The sequence below is a fragment of the Apteryx mantelli genome, chromosome 4, assembly GCF_036417845.1.
Source record: "Apteryx mantelli isolate bAptMan1 chromosome 4, bAptMan1.hap1, whole genome shotgun sequence".
Classification (NCBI taxonomy): domain Eukaryota; kingdom Metazoa; phylum Chordata; class Aves; order Apterygiformes; family Apterygidae; genus Apteryx; species Apteryx mantelli.
Window position 1 is genome coordinate 51,119,039 of NC_089981.1, and position 27,713 is coordinate 51,146,751.

At 43.4% G+C, this 27,713-nt stretch overlaps 1 protein-coding gene across 1 annotated transcript in view; it reads right to left on the minus strand.

The window, feature by feature from the left end:
- Window positions 1-27,713, minus strand: part of SMOC1 (SPARC related modular calcium binding 1) — a 135,288-nt gene that overhangs the window by 15,484 nt on the left and 92,091 nt on the right. The window contains exons 8-10 of the mRNA XM_067295676.1: window positions 11,922-12,114; window positions 10,937-11,019; window positions 7,137-7,242 (exon numbers count right to left, since the gene is read on the minus strand). Of these exons, the coding sequence (XP_067151777.1) occupies window positions 7,137-7,242; window positions 10,937-11,019; window positions 11,922-12,114 (382 nt within the window). The remainder of the gene's footprint in view (window positions 1-7,136; window positions 7,243-10,936; window positions 11,020-11,921; window positions 12,115-27,713) is intronic.

Here is a 27,713-nt window from a genome sequence, read left to right on the forward strand (position 1 = left end):
GGGGACTCTAATTGTCCTGCAAGCACAGATTTCTCTGGAGTGTTCCAGGAGAATTTCCCTCTATTGTCTCTCCAATCCTGTTGCAAGAGAAATAAAGCAGCCCTCAGAGGCACACATCGTTGTTGGGCTGCCTCTCCACTCATTCAGACCATAAAGGAATCGAGAAAAAAAAAAAAAAAAAAAAAAGTGAGAGCAAAGCTGCTCTGTACGCTCTCGACTCCCAGCAGGAAAACATCTCTTGCTCTACCACTAGTCAAACTAAAATTCACCGAATTCCAATCTCGCACTCCATTGCGGTAAAAACTTTGGAAGACCTAGTAAAGGCAGACCATACCAAAGAACTTGACAAGTTTCTCAGCCTTCTCATGCTGACCACATTTCAGCTGTACCTGCTTTTCCCTTTAACTGTACTCTTTAAAACTATGACAAAACAACCCACCCTAAAGGATGATTAATAATTCAGACAAGCAAAGAAACCAAAAGAAAAAACCCCCCTGCAATACCTCCTTCACCCTCATACATGGTTATATCTGCCAATGGAAGCAAGTCTTTGAAGCAGAAGGGGTTGTATGTGTATATTTCATGATGGTGGGGGCGGGGGGGGGGAATATTTAGCAGAGCACAGAGACACTACCCCTGATTTGTACCCATGGTGCTGATACAAATACAGGGTTATCTATCCTGTAGGCTGCTATAAACTATAGAGAGACTTGAACTAATTCACTTGCCAAAAGAAGCTCAGTGCTGCGGGAGCAATGAGCTCTGACCAAGTTAATTTTACAAATCTAAGGAAGCTAGCTGGTATACAAGCCAGTAGATTTAGCCACACTATGCAGCATAAATCCACCCACAGTCCAACAGGGAAGTGAAGCATGGTCTGTCATTAATAGCCTAGGACAGGCTATCTGCTCTCTCAGTTTTCTTCATTCTTTGGCATCAAGGAAATAGTTTTCTCTAAGTAAGCCTTTCTTCCTCCTCCTGTATACTGTGCTATCACCTCCTTCATAGGAGGAGAATATTTCTTAGATGACTAATGCTTGGAGATACCCAGGTTAATGTACAAACTATTACTTTTAACAATACTACTTTGCTAGCAGAGGCACACTTCCACAGATCATCTTCATGTCATCTGGTGTAACCAGGGTACAGACAGAAAGCAAAGAGGCTATGAAAAAAACACGGGCACATGGTCTTTGCAGCTGTACTGAATTCTGGAGCAGAGAAAATAGAGAAGTATATGCCAAAATTTCAAATGGACAGTTTTTCTGAACACGCACTTTGCATAAAGCCTGTAATACTTTCCAGTCTAGCAAGATGGGAAGCGTTAACTCAGTGGGAAGGACCAGGAAAGAAGGAGATGTATACAGGGTAAAGTAGAAGAGAGCAGCAGTGTCAGATGCTACCCACATACAGAACCCCATACAGTGTGCAATCACATTATTCTCCATAGGACTGCACTGTCAAAGTGTAATGTGCCCCTCTAAATGCTACTGAGTAAACTGAAGTCCATTTCTACCAAAGCTGATCCTTTGCTCCCTACACACTTGCAGGCCCACGGCATCCAGAAATAGGCTGCAGTGACTCACAACACTGTTGCAGTGACAAAGTCCTAATACAAAATCTTGCTTTTGAGAGAAAGCAGAGGTGTGAACTCTAAAGTATCCAGCAGGTTATTACCTGCTTGAAATGCTTTAGGAAACTCATTATTTTGTAATACGAATTTTATTTAGCAATGATAGCAGCTGAGGCAGGAGGAAGGAGGGGGAATAAGACCAGCATAACATCACCTAACTCCAGACCGCAGAGGCTGCTAACTATAAAGCAGGGGGAGTTACTCCAGGAAGAAAGAACATTGATGGACAAGAAGCTGCTAGCATCCGCAGCAACAGGATAGCCAAAAGTGAGCCTAGCTTCCACTCCTAATACACAAAGCATGTGTTTAGTCAGGATGGCTACAGGGTTTAAAGCTGGAAGTTTCTATGACCCGAAAACACTTTGCAAGTATATACACCTTGTTTGGTTCTGTTGCTGAACAAAAGATGGATGTGAGCAAAGCTAAAGAATTGATAGGACTGATTCTGCCAGATGGGGCCCATGAGAGCTATTGACTAAGATGATCCCCAATGTGAGAGGTGGAAAGTGATGAGTTTAATAACCTAAGGTATAATTCATAATTGTTCCTGCTCTGCTTCCACTTCTTGCTCTCCTTTTGTTCTTCTCTGCAGCTGCCTATCCCGAAGTTAAAAGCTGTAACCGTGGAACAAGGCTTGAATGTAAGAGGATTACTCTAATGAAATTGCAAAAGGATCGCCTATTTGTTTTCTCACTCTCCCTTTCCTGAAGCAAAAGAATCAAGAAGTTAACACAAAAATAAGCTAAACAAAAGAGTACTACACAGTCCAAGCTCATTATGGAGAATTTATAATTCTTTCACAGTTAAAACATAAGTTAACTTCTTATTACAGGCCCAGTTTTAACCTCTCCTCTAGCTAAGTATGCGAAATTTTTCTGAACAAAACTTTGCTGAAGTTTGGGGGAAAAATCATTTAGAAAGCTTAAAAAAAATCATTTAGAAGGTTTAAAAACTGTCTCCCTATGCCCCTCACTGACTTTTCAAAGAGCCTCCTCTTACACTAACTCTCTCAATCTTTAATTAGGCTAGAATTTCCATAGGAGCATAAAGAGAATTTGGTATCCAACTTCAATTGAAAAGCAATAGGAGTTGGGCATTAACTTCCCTATACTGTTTGAAAATGTCAATCTTTATTAAAACATGGCTCAACTTCAGAACACCCCGGAGATGTGCTGAGCTTTACTTGTCTGCTTCAAACTACTCAGCTAGAGCATGAAAGGGAACCTTGGGGGCAATTTTCTGAAGGACTTTTTAGGGCTATTACACAAGGAATAATTGGCAACTTAAAATGAAGGGACACAGCTGGTGTGTTATACTATAGGGATGACTGCTGTAAGCTGCCCCTTTAACCTAAAATTCCACAGGGCATTAATATTTTTGCTGATCAAGTAACAAGCTGTAGTGCACACATTTTGGCAATTAAAACTCATTTCTGAATTGGCAGGGACCAAAAATAGTTTCTTAGATCAGGGAAATCCAGGCTGGGATCCCCTTTGGTCTGTTTTAGTTTAGGCCCTGTGTGATACGAATATCTGACTTAGAAAATTAGTCATAGACTAAAATGTACCAAAGCCAAGTCTGAATTTAAAAAAAAAGTTGTTCCTATTATGCAGGATTTATAAATGAATAACTTCAGCTATATGTGTTTTCAAAAGGATACCAAACACTGGTTAATAAACCAATTTCCTATAAGCGCTCCTTTAATTGCTTTGAAAACATACAGTAACAAGATGTGCCTTGGAGTTATTACATAAACTTAAGAATGAATTTTACCAGAGATTTTCTGTTTCAAAAGTCTAAATGAAGTCTACTTGGCTATTTTGCTGTAATATAAACCAGGGCCATGAGGAAGGGAAGTTCTCATCTCATTTACATTATTGTAAAGCAAGAGTAACTCAATTAAAGTCAATAGCTTTGAACTTGCTTAAACGAGACAAGACCTATAAGGGATTACAAGGTTGTTTTAAGCATGCCCAATAAAAAAAAAAAAAAGGTCTTATCAGGTTTTACTTACATTGCCTGCAGCAACCCAAGTTGTACAGCCTCACTGTGCTGCTACTAGATTGTTTTTGTGTGCGCCAAGTATAAAGTGTGCAGTTTAGCACAGCTCTATGTAGTATTTTAAATGCAGATCTCTATCATTTATCCCATTGTCTTCCCCTCACCAAGTAAAAGCAATAAGGACATCAATTGCAAAGCCACAGATAGCTTTGCAGCATAAACAGGTAATGTCTTGAAGCTGAAGACACTCAGCAAATGCAAGAGGTTTTCACTCTACATATTTGGATTCAGACTGAAGGCCACAGGGTCATCTAATCCGATTTCCTGTATATCATACTCACAGAACATGAACCAAATTACTCTTAAGAAAATAACTTTGGTTTGACTACAGTGAGACATTTTGAAAGGCATCAGGCCTAAGATGAAAGTCTTGCAGAGAGGGAATCCACCATCCCCCTCATTACTTTGTTCTGCCTTAGAATCACCATCGTTTTAAAGAAATTTTGATCACAAGATGGTTTCTATACAGCTAGTCATGTTCTTCTCTACTAAACTAAAGAACCTGTAGAGTTTTTGGACCTCCTGAGATACTCAGTTATAAGAAATCATCTTTCAACCTCTGTTTTAATACCCTAAGAAAGGCTGAGCTCTAAGACTGTCACTGTTGGGCTTTTTCAGACCTTGAATCTTCAGCAAGGCTCTTCCCTGTGTTTGGTCACATTTTTTAACGTTGATACCAAAGGTGAATATTGTATGCTAGTATTCATGTCTGCTGCCAAGGAGAGATGGAAATCAACCCCTGCCCCTCCCTTACCTAATACTCCTACTTGCTGCTACTCTGATTATAAAGGTTCAAATTTTTCCCCCAGTCCCACACTGCAAGCTCACATCCATTTCAGAAGCCATTCATTTTTGGGTACTGTCTCAATTCTGTCCCAGTTCTGGAAGCGAGGCCCTACATTCCATCTACCCACCTGCTGCATCTTAAAATACATGGGGCAATATATGGGGCCAGCTGACATCGGGGATACATCTTGCTGTTTGCCTGGCCTGCCCACTGCAACAGGCCCAAGCTTTTCTGGTAATACATTAAAGTTTACTTTAGATCATTGGCTGCATTTGTTCAAACACTAAAAAGGCCCAGTTGTGAAGGTCACAAGCCTGAGAATTTCAACTTGAAAGATGAAATGCTGAGCACTCTAAAGGAAGAGAAAGAGGGAGGCTAGAGAGGAAACTAGTGTGTGTTTAAATGCGGAGCCTGGTTCCGCCATTGTTATGACAAAAAGAAGAGTCTGCAGCAAGTGAAGCTTGCCTTACAAATATGATTGCCTCAGCTGACATCAAGAAAAACCAGACAGCCAGATCTCTAGCTTTTCTTTTCAATATGACATTCGCAGCACACCTGGGCCAGGGAGGAACAGCATGAGCACTCTCATAAATGCAGTACTTTGTTAGCTGTTAAGGCTGGACATGAGTTGATTAGTCCTATAGGGAAAATACCTCTTCCTCTTGGAACAGAACTTTCATCTCCAGTGCTGAAGAGAAGTTGGACCACTGAGACAATTTTCAGACGTTCTTGAAGAGTACACTCAAGACTTTCCTCCCCTTGGGAAACTTGGAAAGCAGAACTCATTGTATAGAGACAGCTTCCCAACGCTGCAAATTCAGGGATACAAAATGAAAGCTGTACTGATTAATATTCATTTAAGTACCCAGGATTCCTTTAAATGCTTTTGCTGCAAAATAAATGGCTCCATGATGGCACGCTGCAATGGAAAAACTTGATGCATGCTTTTTGGCATTTGTGTCTAGCCTAACTGATACACGTGGAAGTTTATACCAGAGCAGTTTCCTGAATTTAATCATGGCTGTGGGCAGGCAGAATATTTCGGTGGTAGTAGCCTTTTGCCTTACAAAGGATGGCCTGCTAAAAGGTTTCTTTTTTCCCTTGCACACTGGGCCACTGACACTGGAGCTGAAAATAAATCAACATGACGACTGTGTGAAGAGCTGGGCAGTGAAAAATTCTGTCAGAAAGGGCTCTATTGAAAGCTGAGAAATACACAAAGCTTGGGGAACATTAGGAAGCATGCCTGCTGGGTTTATAGAAGTGCAGTGGGGGCATACATCTTTGGTCTCTATAATATTGATTTATACTAAGCTTTATTTTAAGAGTGATGATTACATTGGCTGGGTTTCAGTCTCTGTGCCAAGGATGCCAAATAAATATCAAATACTCTCCAGGGCTTCCCGCCACCCCTACCCACTATATTTGAACCATGCAAATTACACAGAATTGACATTGGAATGCTTATGGCTGGGAGAGAACAACGTGTTTCCCATCCTTGGGACATTTTTCATCCTGTTTATATGAATACAGACATGCTAGGCATATACTGCTAATTCGATGGGTTACAGAATATTCAGCTTGCAGGCATTCAGCCACTGGCCTGATTTTGTAAGGTCCAAATGCAAAGTTAAAAACATATGGGTTCACAAGCAATCCATACTGAAAACAAGAGGCACAAAGGTGCCACCCAGGAAGTTTTTGTTCTGAGTAGTTAAAGATGACATTGCTTCCTTCTGCATTTTGAAAGAGGAAAGCATGGGATCAACATTACTCTCGATAGATTGGAACAATAGCCATAAAAAGAACACGTGCACAAAGGCACCTCCTTTATCTTCACATCTCTACGAACATGAGTACGCTATGTGCCATCCCCACATCCTAAGCCAGCACTGTCCCTGTTTAGAGCCAGGGGAAACCAGAACCATCGAAGTATTGCCTGGTTAAGCCAATATAGTACTTCTTTTAAATCCATCACAGTCCCTTTTCAATGTCCCGTTCAGCCTGGCATGTTACAGCATTGCGGCTGCCACACTAAGGGGATTTTCTGTTACCAAGCAGAAGGGGGAGACAAGACCTCAGTTTTTCTCCAGTTGCCCAGAAAAGCATACTCTCGTGCATCTCTTGTGACAGGCCTGACCTGCTGCTCCTTCCAAGGAGGATGGATAGGCAACTGGTCAGAGGGGAAGGTCATGAAAAACAGCTTCTCTCCTCATCCGCAGACTGGCTTCAGCCCTACAGAAAAACCACAGTCTTGTGGCACTGCCAAGAATTCAGTTCACATTCTTCACTCCCTGTGGTAGCCACTAGGCCACACAGTCTCCTTCTACCCATTTGCATTTTATTAGGTCTTTTCATGCACCAGGGGACAAAAGAACAAGTTACTTCCTCCCACTGAGCTCTCATTTCACACTTCAAATGGGCTATAGTAACCTTTATGGTGGAACAGCTGCCAGGGAGGAGGGGTGGGAAAAGGCAGGCAGGGTTATGATGACAGAACAGAGTTTGAAGATGTGGCATTAGCTCCTCTCACAGTAATCCAGCTGAATCAGAATCAGTTCAGGGCAACAGACTTCCCTCCCAGCCCCCCTCACAGTCATCCAGAGGTCTGCAGCCACCTTATTCACGTTAAGCTCCAGTGCTTTCCAGACTCACCTCCCACCTGCAGCAGGTGCTGCTGAGTTAATAGCCTGTACCATGTCCGTAGTGAGTGCATCAAGTAAGCTGGTAATAAATTCAACTTTCTTCCCTTCTGGGCAGCCTGCAGAAAGAAAAGAGGATGTTTAATGTGAGAATGCGCAGGATGGGTCTCCAATCCCAATTCAGCAAGGATCAGTCAGAACCTCCTTTGTTTGTAACATGGCAGCCGTCAGCACAGTCCCTAAAGAAAGGCAGAAGAATCCCTCCACGGGATTCTCTGCTTGGCAATTTGTCCTGCAGCTTTTATCCAGACACACACAGGGTCACCAACAATATCTGGCAGGAAGACTGTGTGGTTAACTTTACAGCCTCTCCCAGTTCCCTACCAGCATAACCATGGGGATGTGCTGGAAGCGCCTGGCAGACAGGGATTCCCATGGTGACACTTGCAGAGAAGTTTACAAAACAACTCACTACCTCCTGAGTCATCCTCCTCTGAAAACATGGTTGTTCTGAGGTTCTGACTGACAACTTAAAGCTTCCTGAAGCACGGGCCAAAGCGAGCACTGCTGCTTGTACTCTCCTTGAGCACAGAGAATGTTGCCTGCCAGGAGCTTCCACAATACTTCAGTTCTTTGCACAATCACACTGCATGGGAAATAAGTCAGATGAAGCCATCACAGGGCAATAGCCTCCAGTCACTGCTGGTTTAGGCAGGAATTGGATGAAGTGGTCTGAAGAGGAGGTTGGTAACCATTTCCATTACTTAGTCCTGAGGACATCCAGTTCCCCACCATCATAACCACAGACTTACAGAGCTTCCTTTCCTTAACAGTGTTAGCCCCTTATGAGAGGGCTGAGAGGAATATCTACATCTCCTCACTGTTATGAGGCAGTCTATGAAGTTTCCTTGCTTTTTCCTACTCTCCTTGCATGAAAAGAGGAAAGAGCAATAAGCATGCTCCATTTACTACCACAGTAATATTGTAACAATCGCTTTTAGCCTACCAAGAAACATACTTATCCCCATCACCTCCAGAACAGGCCTCATTCTGCACAAAGGTTTTTTTGGTCACTGCTTTTATGGTTCGCAATCCCATTGTCTTCTCTGATAGGACACAGAAGCCATCACCACATCCCTTACCTCCATTTCCCCAAATCACCGTTCACTACCAATTAGTCACCTGATTAAGAAAATGGATATCAGGAGAATAGGGCCCCCCTAGTAACAAGCAGCAATGTCAACACTTTCTGTCTTTCCTAGACAAGCAGAGAAGCACATGCACCACACAACAGAGCACCAGAAACTTAGTGCAATCCTTGACAGCTGAAAGCAGCTTGCAAATTGCTCTGACAAAACTCTCTCCTTTGCAGTATTACAGGCTCTGTTCTCTGCAATATCCAACCAACGGTCCCTAGTCTGTCTCCATATTATGTGTATTACACACACGCACACCCCTTAGCACTCGTTTGGCACGTGGTCCAGAAAATGTCAGCATTGTAATGGGCAAGCTGCTATGGCAGCCAGAGTAGACCATTCACTTAAAGGAGCTTTTTGTTGCAGTAATGAGAAGGTTGAAAAACCATTTGCTAGAAGTCATCTCCCTGGGGCCTCAGCATCTCACCGTCTGCAGGAATTAGCAGCTTGCCATTTGCTATGTGCAAGCAACACTTTTCTTCCTTCTTTCTTTCTTTCTTCTGGCTCTTGTGGGAACAGCCAGGATACAGTTTGTGAAGAGGGTATGTGTAGGTGTGCAGGAATTTGTACTTATGTCTCTCCCACCTTGGTCTCTGCAGGGTCTCTTCATGCAGGACAAGGAGCATGTTGCCTGCGGCACTTAGGGTCTGAAGAATGGGGAAATCTCCAGAACAGGGATAAAGTAAGAGGTCCCCCTCACACAGCTGAGTGCAAATGGAAGGATCAGTCTCAAGGGGATTTTTTAAAATTCAGTTCTGGTAACAAAGAAGATCAGAAAAAGTAAAAGAAAACATCATCTCTCACTCCTTCCTTGCAGTTCTGGCTCATCAGTGAATCTTCACATCTAAGTGCAGCTAATCAAGCAAACCTCAAATCTCCATCAAGAGACCAAGGAGTACAACACCTCTCAGGGAGACAAACCAGGACCAGTAACTCTCCTCCTCCATATCCTAGTCCCTCAATAGACCAGTATATTCTGGGGCAGGACCATTATGCAAGCCAATGCAGTCAAGCATAGAGCTGAAAGTCTACCCAGATATGGAAAAGTGGCTTGAGCTGAGAGGAGCTCTCCTGAAGCTGGGACCAGACCACTTAGAGTATCATGTGCCCTCTTCTACCTCGTGTAGTTTCTGTACCTTTGCAGTTGCAGCTGCAGTGCAGAAGGTGAGGGAGAAGGAAGAAGAAACCATTCTGTCTTCTAGAGAGATCAGAAAGAGGGTTTCAAAGAAAGAGCTCCAAACAAAGGATTTTTAAAAGAGGAGTTCTAGAGAGGCAGGGGGGAGTGCACAGAGAGGCAATAAAGCAAGGGGAGAAGGGGCTGGGGAAGAAAGGAAGGTTATTCTATTCTAGCATGATTTCCTAAGGAAATGAGCCTTAATGCAATCATTTAACTGGTCTGCTGGTTTCCTCCCCTATCCCCCACAAAGTGATACTTGAACCAATTGGCCAATTTCACTCAAATGTGAAAGGAAAGCAGATAGGAAATTCCTACAAGTCTTGTGAAAATGAGCAGCTGGATAGAAGAGAGCTCTGCTGAGGGCAGAGTTGCTAACCAGAGAGCTAAGGGGCCCAAGGTCAGGAGCTGGTAGGGGAGAATTAGGAGACATAGGAGGCAAATCAGGAACAAACCTGATTTACTTTGCTAACCTCCTCAGGGAGGATTCACTTTATGCTATCCCTAGAAAGAGGTGCTAGAAGGGAGTGAAGTGGATCCAGAGCTACTGGTTCTTTCTGCAGTGCTCCCACTCTCTGCTACCACTCCCTCATGGCAGAGAGGGACCTGCTGAAGCTTCTGTTTTCAAGCAGTCAGACTCCCACCCAGGAGAGAAATGGCTGATCCCTCACTGAGAGTCCCTCACTCTACTCCTTAGAAAAGCAGAGGGAAGGAAAAATAAGAGCAAAGGCAGGTAGGATGGCATTCTTAAAAGCTGTGCAGACACCTACGCCCAGTACCTCCTCCTAGCAGAAACAAGGCATGCAACCAGTAAATTCTGGCTTGTTGCTTGGTTAAAAGAGGGGAAAGCAGAACAGGAAACAGACAGAATAGGAAACAAGCAGCAATGGGAGGAAGACTGGGTCCCAGCAGGAAATAAGGGATCCAGCTAAGTGAGCTGCCAGCATTAGTTAAGGGACCTTAGCACACTGATATTGCTGCCCTGCCTGGGCCCCACAGTGGCAGGGCACTGGTTGGTCCACTGACAATTGGCAGCTGTATCCCCGCTCGTTGCTCAGGACGCATCAAGCTGCTGAAAATTAAAGCACTGCTAAATGGAAAAGATCCTGCCTCAGCTAGGCTTTGAAGAGGATCTTTCAATGCTGAGCCCATACCTTCCCCAGGGGATCTCCAGGGATTTTTTTTTTTTTCCTGAAAATTCTGATTTCAGACATTTTCAAAGAAGGGCACACAGGCAATAAACCAGTCCCCAGGGCACTCCCAGATTTTTACAGTACACTGCTGAAACTGGAGGAGATCCAGAACAACATAGAATAAAATCCATGGTAAAATATAGACAATTGAGGGAAATCCCCCATCTCCTGAACAATATTCTTGGCCTCTTAAGAGTCCCAAGGTGAGATAAAGGGAAAAGGCAGAGACAGGCTCCCGTTCCCCTCTGACCTGGAAGTTCTCTGTCCTTGAATGGATCATCAATCTCTGTGCTCTTCGATCTGGCATCACTTTCACACACTGGGGTCTCATAGCTGAAAAGGAGAACAACAGATGTTGAACCATGTGATATACTTCTAGCTTCATCAGATGGTTGCTAAGGGTTCATCTCATCTGCTCACTGTGGGGGAAGCAAATGATCAGAAACATGAAGAAGAAATACTCTTCTCAAGCCTCAGGCTGCTTAAGGACAGCTTGCAACACCAGGAGGAAGTGGAGAGAGGAGTGAGAGAATACTCTGAAGTCCAGTACCAGCTGAAGCCCACAGACATCCAGCTCTCATGGGCACAGAGCTTTCTTTCAAAATTGCCCATGTTCTGCAGAATCACTGTGTCCAGCAGAGTTTAGGTAACAGCTCCTGCTGGCCTATCTTTATAATGTGCCAGACCCAAAACTTGTTTCTAAACAACAAGAGAAAAAAGATTCCCCAGGTAGTTTTAAAATACTGAGGCACTTAAAGACCAAATCTATCTTTGCCTTAAAATCTATCCACACACAACCAAGACCCACTCTGGAAGCATTCTAGACCTGTACCGATCAGGATCCAAGTGGCTGCAGCATGGAAATACAAAGCAGAGGATAATACAACAAAGCCACTTCTCTTTTACACCACTCATGCCCCTGGCCTGTACTTTAAAGAAAGACCTAGTTCCTGCTACCACTCAAGCAAGCCAGAAGATAGGGCTGCTCTGTTGGAAAACTTAACAGAGAAAAAAGCAAAAGCAGTAGTTACTCTGTACCAGCTCCCACAGAGGACATTCAATACGATACATCATGTAAGGCATTGCTAGCTCCAGGGAAGGTAGTACAGTGAAGGCTGACTGCTCTGGAACTAGGAACTCATTTGGTGTAGCAATTTTATTTTCTTCATATCTCATTTTCTCCTGGCAGGCATCTCTCCAGATTACCAGTCAGATTCAAGGTCTACAGCTCTTACCGAGTAGAAGTACCAGGCAGGGGGCGTCCCGTGTCCACCAGCACGCACCAGCAGTACCCAGTTGACTGGTGGCATTGTACTGGTTTGTACAGCCCTCCTGGAGCACACTCAGGGATGACGATACCCTCTCGAGGGTTCTGCCTTGCCTCCTCCAGGGCACTCTGTCTTTCCTGGTCACACGAGTGAACTTTCTCTGGAAGATGGTAGGGAGGTTGGAGCGGGGTAGAGAAAAAAAAAGTCAAATCAAGATCACTTTCCTCTGCTCAGCAGACTGTGGGATTAACCTTGTCCCAGCAGGCCTGGGAGGCCTTTGTGTCCGTTTCCTTCACAGTAAACATCAGTATGCCTGTATTCCAATCCCTCCCTAGGGACTGAGGGGGACTTCTGGGTTGAGAACTTCCTCCTACAATCAGTTGTGACACTACGAAATTATGGATTACAGACATTGGCTGCTAGGTGCCTAGCAAGCTAGGACCAGCAAGAAAATGACCATGTGTTCCCATAAACCCCAATAACCCAGGTTCTGGAGCAGAGATACTGACTAACAATACTTCGTTACTACTTCAGCCCTGGGATAAGCATTTCCCAGATGATGATTACATATACTCAGAGCTCCTCATTTGTGACTTGTGTTTTCCAGTTAAAAGAAGGAGGTAAACACTCTTCCCTGTTCCCCCTATCTCTTTCTCCAAAACGCCTTGGCTGATCCATTTTTTCCTCTCAGTAGTGTCCCTTCAGCATGAGCCTGAGGGAGCAACTGCCTTTAACACTGCCTTTTCCAGTGCAGAGGGCACCTGCACACACCTCCGCAGGGAACAGAATGAGATGCTATTCTCCCTGCCACTGCCATCACCTCTCCAGCACACTCCACCCCAGGCCCACTTGGAAAACAGATGGCACCCAAGTGTTGCTTCCTTAAGCATCCACCCTGAGGGACCAAAGGTAGGACCCTATCCCTCAGTAGCTTATTATACAGAAAAGGTTATTTCCCAAAGACATTGTGAACCAGAGAACAGCACACGCAGATGACATGCACCAAAGAACAGAAGCCCACAAAGTGGCTTCTAGAGTCTGCCTGGCACCTTCTGCCCTAAAACCTCTTCTTCTGTCACTGGCCACAGAAGAGTAACATGTAGGGAAGCGCCAGGCTGCTGTCTCTAAAATGGACTAGCCACTAGAGGGGGAAGAGTTGCACAGTCTCCACAGGACATTAATATTCAACAGCCAGAAGTTCTCAGTTAGAAGTCTTCAAATATTCTGGTCCTTTGAGGAGCAAGAAGATGATTGCAGCTTCAAAAACCACCAAAGATATTAGGCAGAAAAAAAGCGTGCATGTGGGAGAGAAAGCAGTCAAAGAAGATGAACACAGGATTTAAGACGAGACTAAGTTTAGGGTAAAAAAATAAGAGAATAACTCCTAAATTTACTCTTAAGAGAGTGATGAAAACCAGAAGTGGGAACAGAAGGGCTCTCATTCCCCAGCTTTCCTATCCCTTGCAGTTCACTTTTTTTTCCTCCTCCTTTCTTTTTCATAAGCCACAGCATCTGAAATTCTTTTCCACAGACAAGAATCACCTCAGGTTTTCAGTACATAAAACACTTCAACACTGTGGCACGAAATGAGGCGTTCATCCCGAACCTGCAGATGTTTCCATGGCCAGCCAGCAGACATGGCGTTACATAAGCATCCTGCCCAGGGGACAGGCAAAGCACCAGCATTCTCCCACTGTTTCTGTGTATTTTGCCTACCCGTCTGTATTCAATCAGTTACGCCTATATTTTGCTGATAAATTTTGGGACAGGAAGTAATTCTTGTTCTGTATATGGGGAACACAAGGGGTCTTGTTTCATAACTAGAATTCTTCAGGTTGGTGCTAGCAGATCTAACACAAATAACTCCAGCTGTTCTGCACAGTGTCACCTGAGTACAGAGTGCTTTGGGTACCAGAGACACTGCTGTTGATTTCTAATTGAACTGCAGGAGCTAAAGTAAAGAGTTTCAAAGACCCACAGAGGTCTGCTCTCCTCAGTAGTTCAGACTTTTCTTGAGGCTGGGAATGTGAAAGGCACCTGAACTTTGCCACACACAAATCCACGCAACTGAAAAGCGGAATAAGAACTTCTAAGTGTCAGCAAGTCTGACTCAAGCAGAGAGAAACTTGATCAGGAAGGAGCAGGAGGGAATAAAATCAACAAAAACTGAAAGGGAGCCCAAGCCTCAGCTGATATTTAAGCTGACTTCACTTTGCTGACAGATTTCACATCTTTAAATAAAGGCCCTATGACTGTTTCCAAGCTGTATGTGGACAGAGAAGTCATTCAGCAAGAGGCCCGCAGGCTTCTTAACAAATCAATTACATCACGAGGTGCCAGCTTGCTCAAGGGCTCTGCCTGACAGCAATTTACACCTTGGCCATGAGGTGAGCAGGACCATTCATGCAGCTTGATAAAGCAAAATAATAGCCAGAATTCCCTGCCTCCCATCATTTTATGTAATAAGCAAAAGAAAAAAAAACTTCTACTGAAGAAAACTACATTCCATGCATTTTTCTATCTAAATACCCAAAGCTTCCTGAGTGTACAAATTCAAACCACGATTTCTCAAGTCCTTTGAGTCTTGCAAAACTAGCACTAAAAATGTTTCTAGAAAAAAATACCAAAGTTCTTTTTGGGTTAGGACAACAAAAAAATGCCATTTCTTATTGAAGACAAAGTGATTTATAAGAAAGAAAGAAAAACTTCTCTTTTAATGAGTATCTTATTTCACATTCATATACAGTAAGGTATGCAAGTTACATAGAGAACAAATGTACAACTTAAACAATGCTTGTACTGTGCCATAAAAATGGCAAGAATTTCTCTGCACATATTAACAGAAATGTGTGGGAATGGAATAGTCAAAGGATTTGCTACCAAAATACAGAGCTAATTGATAGTCACTCCTATTTGAAGGGTGTTTAAAGGCTGAATGCCATGAATTTTGCAGTTTTTGTTCAGCTGACATCAAATAGATGCAAAACCCACCATCTTTACCAGTATCGAGTGGCCCTTCATTAGCAATCATAGCAGCGCAGCCAAAAGAGCAGGGAGAGTAGACATTTTTCTCATCTCTAGTGTGCATCTAGAAGCAGCCACTATAAAAGCCCCATCCATGCCATCGCATCCTGAAGAACACAAGAACAGCCACACCGGAGCAAACCAAAGGCCCAGCTCCTCTCTGCCTCGTTTCTAACAGTGGACAAAAGCAGGTGCTTAGAGAACACCAGAGGAACAGGACAAGCATATACAGTGTTTCTCCCATGTATCCATCCAGTCTCAACCATTTGTGGATCAGGAATTTGCAGAGACAGGCACAGACTTCTTATTTAGTAAATATCTATAGATCCCCTTTCCACTAATTTACCACATCTCCCCTCACAAACTTCCATTGCCTATGACTTCCCACAGACAGTTCTGCAGCTCGATTGCATGTTGTGTGTAGAACACAGCACATCCTTTGGTTTTATCTAAACCTGGCTCTAGCTAGTTCTGTTTGCTGAACCAAGTTCTTCTGAAGGAAGAGACAGTGGACAATCATTTTACAGTCATTCCTCCTCTGCCTCTCACTGCTTTACAGATTCCTATTCATATCTCTTACATGCTGAAGAGTCCCAGCTAACCCAGTTGTTCCTCCTCTGAACCTGTTCCAGATCTACCATATCTTCCTTGAGCTAGAGAGGCTCAGAACAACAAATACATTGGCTTTAAATGGTGGCTCTGACAACAGCTTTGTGGAATGTTCCTTCATTGACATCCATCTGCTAAGTGGACAGAGAGTACTACCTAGCACTAATCTCTGGAGAGGCTCTTTCCTCCAGACTATCACTCTAACAGCACTTAATTTCCTTAAAAATAAACAATATTAACAGATAGGATATATTCTGACAGTCAGCAAAATCAGCTGGGAAATCTGTACCATCAACTTCCCCAGTGTGGGATCTGGCATGCACTGCACACATTGCTGCCCTGAAAGATAGTCCCACTGGTAATGAAGGGACCATCAGATGCTGACCCAGCCTCAGTACACTGAAGTTAACCTGTTCCAGTCAGATTGCTTACTGGAAATTTTGCTGTTGCTGCTAAGCTCAGGTTTATGGAAGATAGTGAAAGTGTATAGCCAAACTAGAAGGTTCAGTGCCAGCTATGAAATTAAGCTGTCATCTTTGAAAGAAGTACATCTTCTCTATTGTATGTGTGGGGTACTTAAAAGCCCATTCCCTGTTTGAATTTATGAGGGTTACAGGCACAGAAAGATAAAGAGAAAAGGCTTTCTTCTCTTCCCTATGTTAAACATTAAGAGAGAAAGAAGAATATTTAAGACAGCAAGTTAATGGCAGACAACAGCCTTCCCAGTTCCAGCAATAATATTGTACTTCTTTTTTTTAAGGTGCTGTCACATTCTGCTATTTTCTGACATCTCTCTGGTGACTTATGACAGCCATCAGCAAAAAGCTGAGTAACACTGCCAGCCTTCTGTTGCTGGGGAGTGAAATCTTCGGGAGACAGGAAATCTAAATTACAACAAATCCAATGACAGTGAGAAAAGATAGGGAATGTATGCACACACAAAAGGACAGAATCACTGGCAAAAATATCCATTTTACCTTAACTGTTCAGCTCTAAAATGCTAACTATCTGTTATTTTTCACCCTTGACTGTTTCTAACGCTCCTTAAAACATTTTTAAGAGTAGTGTCTCTGAAGCCATGAACTATTGCAGTAAAACAGGACTAGGACATCCACAGTTGCGCTTTATTTATGAAACAACTTTCCCCTAGTAATGGCCTTCTGAGAAATACATCATCACATTCATAAAAAGGTCTCTTATTCCTGGTTCTGTAAGTACACACATTCAAACATACATCTAGTGCCTTCACACTAGAAATAAAAATGACAGACGAGGTAAGGGACTCATCTGACTGTCTAATAAACTAGATGGTTATTAAAGAGATGAGGTGTTTGTTTACCTTAGAAAGTTGAGAAGAGAGAATGTCTAACTGCTTCTAACCAAAGCTCTCATGCTCAGTTTGCAGGGCTAGACGCAGCCAAAGCTCTGCTCTGGAGACTAGGCAACCTCCCCCCACTTCCCTCCTGTCACATAACAACTTGCTTTGCTATTAGAGCCAAAGGATGAAACACCAGTCATTGCGGCTGCAAGGATGTTGTGGATGACTAAGGTGGGACAGAAGGAAGATTTCCTGTCCAACCCAGCAGATCATTTTTAAATATCGGTCTTTTGCACCCATTTTTTTTTCTTGTTTAAAAAAAGAGAAGGAAAAAAAAAGGTAGAGGGAGACTGACTATGATACCACCTAAAACAATCACCTTGGAGAGATCCCTGTGACCTTGGAAGACAGGAGTAGTTCTTCCAAATCAGGCAAATTAGACGGTATAACCTCTCTCCATGCTTCTTCCTGCTTCCCAGTGAACTGATGTGAACAGCCTAACCCCAGAGCTACAGTTCCAGAGCAGGGCAGATTTGCTTCTCTTTCCCTCCCTCCCTATCTTCTTTTGACCAGAAACTTTTCCCATAGAGTTCCCACAAAAAGCTTCAGTTTTAATGAACAAGCATTCTTCAGAAGGGGAGAAAAAGGTCTTTTACTCCAAGATTCTTGACCAGCCTCCATTGTTAGTGCTGCAACAGGGACCTGACTTCAAAACACCATTTCAAAAAAAAAACAAAAAACCCAAAACCCCCCAAACATATGCAGCTCTCCCCTGCATGAGGAATGAGTGCAGTACAGAACAGAAGGCAGTAGCAGGGGTAAATAATGCCAAGTTCCTATTGACATCCTGTTCCAACCCAGAAAAGAGGACTAAGCGTCTTTGTGCCTCAGTTTTCCTCTCACTGAGAGGAAATGTTTTTCTGTCTCCCGGGGAAGCTTAATTCAATGGAGTTGATCTCTTGTTTGTATTTGGCCTCTCTTTATACTGCTCTGGCAGAGAAGAGGAACCTTGAACTTGTTATTTTAGCATACTACATACACCAGTGCATAAAGGAGCTGTAAAGTGAATGGGACTCAGCCCCACCCTAGAAGGACAGGTGCCTCAATTCAGGTATGGAGCTTACAAAAGCTGCGGGCAGAAGGAACGAGCCTCATTCCAAAGAGAAAGCTCAGTACAGGCTATAGCAGCAGCCCAAACCTGCATCCCTTCCACTTCAAAGGGGAAAAGAGAATTTGAAAAGTCTAGGGTATGCACATTCACAAGGGCTGGCAGGACTACCAAAGCAATGCAGTGAGTAGGCACTAGCTGCCTGTCCCCAGAGCAGGGATGTGGGTGGAGGAAGAGAAACAACCCCTTCTGTGTTTACTAGGAGCACAATAACAGCTGAGCAAATATGGCTCATGGGGATAGCATAAATCTCTCCACACCTCCGTTAGTCATCAGTACTGCTACCCGCTCCACCCTGTTCTGTCTGGGACTGTGGTCCTTGCAGGGTATTCTGGCTAATGAAAGGTAAAGAGAAAAACAAACCTTACAGGTGCTCCCACACTGTACCAATTGAGCAGTCCTTGCTTTACCTTGGTACTCACTCAATTTCATTTCTCAAGGATAGGCTACAGAGGAAACAGAGGTTACTACATGTTCCAGTGCTGAACAAGTACAATGCAAAGTTTTAACAGGTGGCTTATAATTTTAAAACTGCTATGTTCCAAGTGGCTCATTACACTTAAACTATCCATGAACACATCCCTCCCCTGCCTTTTTTCTTCTGCTTGGAGTGATAAGGCTGCACTGTACTCCCTATAGCATAAAGCTATTAGAAGCCAATACCTGGCCTCTAGCTTGAAATAGGGAGGAATGGCTGAAGGAGTGAAGTACTGTTCCAGAGATCGCAACAGACTTCCTGAAGGTAGAGGCTACCTTTTGATGCACAATCCATGGGCTCAACAATGCAGAACCTAAGGGCACTAGGTGCCGCCCAACTAGGGAAGGGGTCTGCTCCACACAGTTTCCAAACCACACAGGAATAAATGTCCACTCCTGCACATCTTGAAACCTGCTGGTTGACAGCTACATGTCCCTGCAATTCTGTACCGTCTTTCAGACAGGGCTGTGACTCTTTCTACCATCCCATCTCTTAAGCAGTCAGTCACACAGTCCTTGGTCTTGCAGCCCTCCTAGAGCTCTGGCTAGACTAGCTGAAGGATGCCAGAAAGAAGGAGGTATTATTTGTATGGTTTCAGTACATCATTCTGGCAAAAGATAGCGCAAATATTTGCTTGACCATATAATGCATTAGACAGAGCTCTGATTAAATTCTGGTTCCTTAGAGCACAATGACACATGTGTCATTCTCATAAGAAACCTAGGGAAACGTGGACTACATACAATTACTATCAGATAGCTGCCTCTATCACAGGTTAGGAAAAACATGATCCAAGAGACTAGGTCTCAAAAGTTGTCAAGTGAAACAGTTCTTCAACTACTGAAGGGGATCATTAGATGAGTCTTGTATTAAATTCTATTAAATGACCAATTTTGCTAGTGGAACACAGCATGCAATTTACAGCCACTGAAATCCAGGAAAGATTTTAAAGTGTTGTTGATAGATGGTTTGAAACCAGTATGATCACAACTCATAAGTTTAAGTACAAAGCATAACAACCAGCAAAGAGAAATCCAATGCATAGAGAGGAAATTACTGGCGAGACTGCAACACTTGGAAAAAAATGGTCAGGAGTTTAGGTAGACCACAAAAAGGTCTACAAAGTCATGTTGTCGCAAACAAACAAGACCCAAGACAGGTAAATCTAGTTGTGGAATGTACTGGCAGGGGCATCACACATAAGAAACAGGCACTAGCCAGTGATGAGCCTTTAAATCAACCCTGTGTCCCTCTCTGGGCACTGCACTTTGATGGAGAGGTGGACCATTTGGCAAGAGTGCAGAAGAGAGCAAAGGGAACATGCAGAGGTCTAGGAAATTTGATCTATGAGAAAAGGCTGAAAGAATTCCATTTGTTTAGTCTAGGGATGACATTCAGTCTTCTGAGACATAAGAGCTGTTATATGAAAAAAAGATGCTCATAGATCATTCTTGTTCTTCCCCAAGGGTAGTTCAAGTAGCAGTCAGCTTACTTGGAGAATGGAGATTTAGGTTTGATACAAAAAGCCCTGGTGATTAACTGTTCACTCATTAGAAGAGGCAGTGGAATCCCTGTCACAGCATTAGGAACAGGTTACACATGAGAGCTGCTGCTAGCTGGATATGACCCTGACTTAAAGTGGGGAGGAAGAAACTATGAGACTTCTTCAGGTCTTTTCGAGTCTCCTCACACAGACTGATAAGCTGCAGCAGATCCTAGATGACTGAGGCAACCTCTCTGCAAATATAGCTTAAAATCGTCAAGGGATTTGATCCGGTTTAAGTTTTCAGATTGGGGGATCTGATCTTCCTAATGACTCTGGTTTCCACATACTGTATGACAGCTGTAGCTGAGCAGTACCTTCACAATGACAACAGTCTCCACATTCTAAACAGAGAAAGTTTTGCTCCAAAATGCAACCCTGTTCAGCTCTCTACACCAGGACAGTTCCTCAGCAGTAGAAATACCTTCAACCTTAGACATTGTCCTTGTCATTTTGAGAGGAAGCTATGCAGAGTCTGTTCTTTTTCTTCTTCAACTCTTTTCCATTCCACATAGTTTCTAAGCAGTGTTAGCTTGTGGCATACCTAGCTTTGAGATAAGCCACCTGTCTTTGAACCCATTCATTCATTTTCCCTATACTCCTTTCAGACTGCACTCTTTCCACACTAAGGAATGCAATTCAATAAAATGAGAAGCCATAGGTGTTTCCACTGGAGCCTTAACATTATTGGGAAACTATTTTTCATTCCCACACCTGTTTTTAATAGTACTTGGAACAACTGCTGTGGCAATTGTTGGAGAACCTGCCTGCCTCTGCTGGCTGCAATATAGGAGCATACTATTTTTACAGTATTGTAAGGGTATAATTACAGGACACCAAATAGAAAACTTTTGAAAACTGACACAGGCAGGTAAGAAAAATATTTCAGACTGGTCTAGCCAACTACAGTAACATTCCTGTTTGATGCTACTGCTGGTGAGTAATAGCAGGGGTCAGAGACAAGTTGGTAATGTGATGAGTCTTTTCATGTAATGACAGATCAGCTTTTTCCTGTAGTATTTAGCACTTTACGAGGAGGCAGAGGGAATTGCCTCTGACAGGACCGCTAGCACTAACTCCTGGACACTTAGCTTGAGCCAGGGTCTCTCTGGGCAAACTGCTCAGGCCTTAGAAGTTCCATGACATAATGTATGAGATTCAGACACTGACCACACGACAGAGAAACTGCTCCCTCTGCATCAGTGTCATGAGATGGAGACAGCCCTTTTCCACAAGAGGTCAAAAGGCAAGGGAAGGACTACAGGGTGGCACTATAGCTGAGGTTAGTGTCCTTCTGAGTAGGTTTTCTCTGAATTGCAGCCTTATATAGGCAACAGTCCCTCCAGTTCTGGGACACCATGCATCAGCTGTAGCAGGGGGTGGGGCAGATCTAGAGAGAAGCTGCAGCTTTGTGCTATCAGTGCCTGAGATCATCACAGGAACCAGTTCAGTGAGCCTAAGGTGAGGTGTGAGACAGATAATCCCAAAAGGACCAGAGACCCCCTGCATTGTAGCTGGTGAAAATGAAGAGATGCCACCCCGTTCACCCAGTGTGACTAGCAGCCCATTCAACACATCTCCCTCATGTGCTCCAGGAGACCAAGGGCTGCCTTGCTTTTTAAAAGCATACTCCTCTCTGCCTGGCTCTGAAGGTTCTCTGCCCGACCTTGATTTCTGACTGTCCAGAGGCAACCCTTGGGACATTCTCCCAAGAGATTTTTCCGGCTACTTCCATGACACTTCAGTAGTCTGAAAAACAAGAATTAAGCCACCTCTGAACTGTACCACAAAACATCTGCATGTATTTGCTGTTCCCCATAGACCATTTCTCATCTTTGTGGTCTGACAAAATACTGAAAAAAGAGGACCACAAAGAGAAAAGGAACAGGAGGATGGCAGGTTTTTTACTCATGGGCCCCCATACAGAAATATGCATAAGAATCTTACAACGCAACTCTTAGGTCTGTTGACGTAAGATTGTTTGAAAGCAAGGAGACCACAGCAGACATTTACCTCCAATGTCCCATGCTGCTCCTCCACAAGCCCTACTGATATTCCTGTAGGTCTTTCATGTTTCCCTTCTTTTCATCTACTCACTCCATCTCGAAGGCCCACAAAAGTGTAGACCCTCTTCTTCACCTTAAGCCTAGTACAAGGAGGAGGAAGCTTTCATGGGAAGGGTAGTTTTCAGTAGTTCTAGAATGTAGCTCTGCTCCTTCATAGCCTTGTGCTCTACCAGGCCACATCTATGGCCTGCTTGAACAACACTGGGGGCAGCAGATGCTCTTGTAGATACCCTGGTTTGTGTACCACTCAATCCATTTTTTTTATTCAGTTGTTTCCTCACAAATCACTTACATTCTCAGTTCTGTAATCGCAAACCCCATTGGGGGCTTTTGGTTTCAGGACAGGCATCCAGGTCCATCCTTTTTCAGGGGGAATCTAGGAGCACAGGTCTGGCCATTACATTTAAACAGCTTCTCCTTATTTGTGGCACCTTAGAAATACTATAATCTTTCTCTTAAAGTTGACAGAAACATTCCAAGAGAGGCAGAAAGGTGAGTCAACACCTGACATGTTGTCTATCTACTGGCATCAGCATTTGCTCAAATGGATGTCTGAAGTGCAGATCCACATAGAAACTGTGCTGAATGCTGCTGTTATATACAGTGAGGAGCACGTCACTGCTAAGGAATTACTTCAGCAAATCAATGTAACCCTTTCAATATGAACCAGCCTCTGCTAAAAGCAAAACAAACTCCAAAAATTTAACCTCTCCACTTTCCCTTTGTCCCTATAGGCTCAAGAAGTGTCTGGTGCTGGAGCCTATTTCCTTTCCTTTTCCCCCTCCAAATCCTCAGTGGTTTTGGTTTTAACCTTAAATGTAGGGGGGTTTCTTCTAGCAAGGCCTATACCCCCTATCCTTATATCTTTGATGCCTATTGCCCCCCCACTCACTACCCCCCGTTCACTCTCCTTAACTGGCAGCTGCAGAGTACCAGTTATGACTCCATGTCTAGAGTAATTTGTTTTCTTTCTTTGGGGGATGAGGGGGGAGTGACTGAATTCTTTGGGAATGATTTATCACACAGCACTCAGGGGGAGCTTCATTTATTTGCCTAGCTGCATATGGTTTAGCACCTACGGTTGCATGCTGATTATTATACGATGTTATTTTTCCCACTTGTACACTTTGCACCTTTTCATAGAGCAGATTAACTAGTCCCCAATGGCAAGGTATTTATGACTTTGTTTGCCAGCTGTCTGGGAAGGGTCCTGGTCCTAGACTCTTCTATTATGTCTGCTTCTGCTCTCCCCTGCATACTCCCTTCTTGACCACACCTGTCACACGGAAACTGTGGGAGAATCACGCTTGGGCGTGACATATCACATCATCTCAGAACTTCCAAGAGGGAGGAAGAGACAGAGTCCTCCCAAGCACCAGTCAAGAGATGAAGGAGTGATTGAACCACAGATGGAGCAGGAAGGAAGGGAGAGACAAAGAAAGGGTGAAAAAGTTTCACCACACATTTGGCTTCCCAGAAAGCAGAAATTCAGCAGGGAAGAGCACAGAGATTTGCAATGAAAATAAAATGGCCTTAGTGAGTTTTCAAATCATACTCAGTGGGAGCTTCACCTGAGATTGCTTCGTTTGTTACCAAGCCAGAACCAAAATTAAAAGGAATTCAAACCCCAAACTAATAATGCCTCGCAAAGAGGAGTGGGAGCAATACTACAAAGGTCTAAAAGCTAAATAGCTCTGATAGGTGGGAAAATAAAGTGATAAGTTTTTACCCCAATACTTATGACATGTCAGAGGAGCATTATGTTGAGAGGCATTGACTCAAGATGCAGGACAAGAGCAAAGGAGGACACATGACTAGAGGATAGCAGAAAAGGCAAAAGCTTTCTGACCCATTGGTTCCCTTCCCCTTCTGTGAGTTCTTGTACTTGACATCATCACTGACACTTCTCTTTTTCCTCTGGCGCTATAGGGAGGTTCAAAAGCCGCTGCTCCTAGTACTCTGCCCGGAGAGAGGGAAACACTGAAATGTTCACCAAGCAGGACTGCAGTCAGCATTAGCATGTCACCCCCATACATCGAAATTCTTCACTTCCAATGTCACTATATCATCTTATTCAGATGTCACTAAATCACGTTTACATCCGGCTACCTCCTCTTCTCAACCTGTTTTCCTGCTAATGTGAAATTGACTTTGCCTCCACCAATTTCATCCAGTTGATGGCCTGACTTGCACTAATCAGCCACAGATTTTGGGGAAGAGCCTACTATCCCGTAATAATTATCTGGATGGTAAAATTAATACAGTTGGCACAGGGAGACAGCCACAAAACTTGGAACTAATGTAACCAGTCTGGTAGCAGCAGAAAGCAGGAGAAAAGTAGCAGGAGAAGCAGGAACCCATGGTCTCATGTCTAAATAGTGAGGTGGGCAGTGGTGTGTCCTATGAGTAGGATAGCATAGCTAAGGAATGAGGCTGAGAAGACAGGAAGGAATAAAGACAGGTGAGAAATGGCCCCCATTCAAAATGGTACTTTGCTTTCTGAGAACCTCATCTGAGTCTACCACAGGTTCCCTGCTCTCTGCAGTCTTCCAGGTTTCCAAGGCACAAGGGAATTTGTTCCAACTCCAAATAACACTACATTCAACATGAATGGGAGCGGTGCCTCACCATCCTAGAAAACAGTATGAGTCTCCAAGCTCCTTGGGGCTAGTCATTACTGCCAAAAAAGACCCCATCCTCACAAAAAATATGTGCCTCTCTCCCCACCCCCCCAAAAAAAAAACAACTGATATTCCTAATAACCAAAACAAACTTTTGTCTAACCTTGACTATTTTTGATGTATCCCACCAATGCTGCCATTGTCTTCTTTAAGGGGAAATCAACAGGCCCTGTTCTGTTATACATTGGCTGGCATCACCTGACAACCTTATTCAGGAGGTACCACACTGACTCTCAAAGTAGGTGGCTCAAAAGTATACTTCTTGTTGAAGTCTGGGACTCTACAAAGACTCATCATGGCTAAGGCAACACATCTTGCGTATATTCCTACTATGAGTAATCACTGTCTCTGATCTTTAAGGCAGGCATGCAGCAAAATGGCATCACTTCCTAGATGAGTACTAAAAATATAAAGCTACTTTAGGGTGCCATACTAGTTTTCTCACCCCCCCCCCTTTTTTTTTTAACATGGTGTGGGGGAGGAAAACTTATCTCCATAAGGAAAACAGGAAAAGAGACAAACCAGAGAATCCAGGTCCTGGCAGTACCCTTGATATAATCACATCCTGCCTCACTGTGAGGATCTTTGGAGACAAACTGCAATGTCATGCTGCACCTCACACTACACAGATTCCCTTAGGGGCAGTATGGGGATGCTTCCACTCTCTTAAAGAAATATATACTTATGTGCAGTTTTCAAGCTGTTTCTCTCTTTGAGAAGCCTTAAAGTTTCAGCCCCAAATGAATTAAATTACAGAAATGTGAATACCACCATTCCCATTTTCAAAGCTCATTTACAGCTCTGTACAATAGGAGCTTCAGACAGCAGAAAGTTCTGTCACCAGAAAGCTTTCACATGAGATGCGTATATGATCTTTAGGTATCAGAGCTGAACAGAATAGCCCACATAGAGCTGGTCCTCATTCAAATGCAGGATTTTGAAATAAACAGCTACTTTTTTTTTTTTTTTTTTAAACCAGGCACACACAAACTTGTCTTCAGCTGCTAACCTTAATATATTACTCATTCTTCCTTTTAAATAACGTCATGTTCAAAACCCCAGTGACTGCAAAATATTTACTTGAGGCTGCTACTGCTGGTTTCTCTAGAGCCGTTTATTTTTGCATGCACGAGCTCATTACATCACTCTTGGTTTTCTTAAAGTTTGTCAGGGAAAGCTGGATACAGACTGGAATCTCTTACTAAACAAAACCAAATCACTTAGTAGCACAAACGGATTTGGAGATAGCCCAAATCCGGAAGTGAGGAACAACCACGGATTCCTCAATGCAGATGGGCACTCCCAAACAGGCAGCCGTTAGATTTATTTTCTTGGAAGCAGGATGCATTATCAAGTGTTTCCCTACAGTAGGAACTGTAGAAGAATAGTGACTTGGACTGTTCCAGGCTGCAATGCATTGTGGCGAAGAGGTAGGAAAGGAGGAGGCTGAAGGAGTACACACAGTATGAAAAGAGAATTCCCAACCATGCCGATTAGAGAATGGCCATTGCAAAGGTCACTTCTATATGTCTTCCTGCTTTGGTAGCATTAAAAAGAAGTGACACATTTCAGAGGGCAGCGCTAAACAGCAGGCTTAGTTTGGGGTGTTTGTGTGTGTTTAGGGAAGGTGGAAATCAATTCAAAGCAAACCAACATCATCTAATGTTTTTGTCATCTAGCCATAAAAAACAAAGTATTTTGTTTTGATCTAGGTCTTTCACTTGTCATGAAAAGAAATGTTGACTTTTGGGCTCTTGTAAGATCCACAAAAAAGCAAACAGCTTACTTTGTAAGTGTAGAAAAATATCAACTCTTCTGCTACCCAACAGTCCAGATGTTATAGCATATTTACATGTTTGATTCCTGCCTTTGCCTGAGAGGATTTGAACCTGCATTTCACCCCACCAGTAAAGTGATCTAATCATCATTCTACAAGGTGGACTAGCATAACAGCACTAGCAATTCCTCCTAGCAATGTTGTTTTACTCGGCATATAAAGAATCACTGACAAAATGGCTGGAGGCATATGGATTCTCAGCCAAGAGCTCTAATCACCAGGATAGTCATTCTGATTTTCCTGATCCCTAGCTTAATTAATATTTACATATGCCAGGCAAAATGTAAATGCTCCACAAGAGAGGACTGTTTCAGAATAACCTCCTTACTGCTTGTCAATGCTGACTGGAAGACGGGACACAAAATTCAAATGCAGCTGTTGTGAGATATAGATTGCGTAAGCAACATAGGTGAGCACTGCAGAGCCCCCATGAAAATATCCCATCTGCAGGTTGGTTCACTCTGATGGCATATAGGAAATTTTGACTGAGATCATTTTCAGCTTTGGTCTCCCAGTTAGTGAGTAGGGGCCATATCCATCAGTCTACTACCTAAAAAGATGCAACTAATTCTTCAAATCTTCCTTTGACTTCCCTACTCCCTTCAGATACATTGCCAAACAAGGGCTGGCTATTAACAGATAAAACACCCAGACACAGGAGAAGGCTTGAACCCTTGTTGTAAAGGGTCATTAACCACCTTGGAGGCACTGTGACTTTGTTTGCTCTTCTTTGGGAGAGTTAAAGGTTTGAAGTGAGCATTCCCAGCTTCTCAGCTCCTTTTCCTTGCTCCTTTTTCTTCAGAGAATACTCAATGACACACCACAAGCTCTAAAGGCAGCTAAAAAAAATCTCCCTGTAATGGATGGTTATGGGATAACTTACTCTAAGGTTATTCTAGAAGCTTCCACTGAAGCACATTAGCCAGATAGAGGATGACAGGAAATTACAGAGCCTATTTGTCTCATCTGTTATAGCAGTTCTTACATTCTCCTCCATACATGTTGATACAGTGATGGTGCTGGCTTTCCAAGATG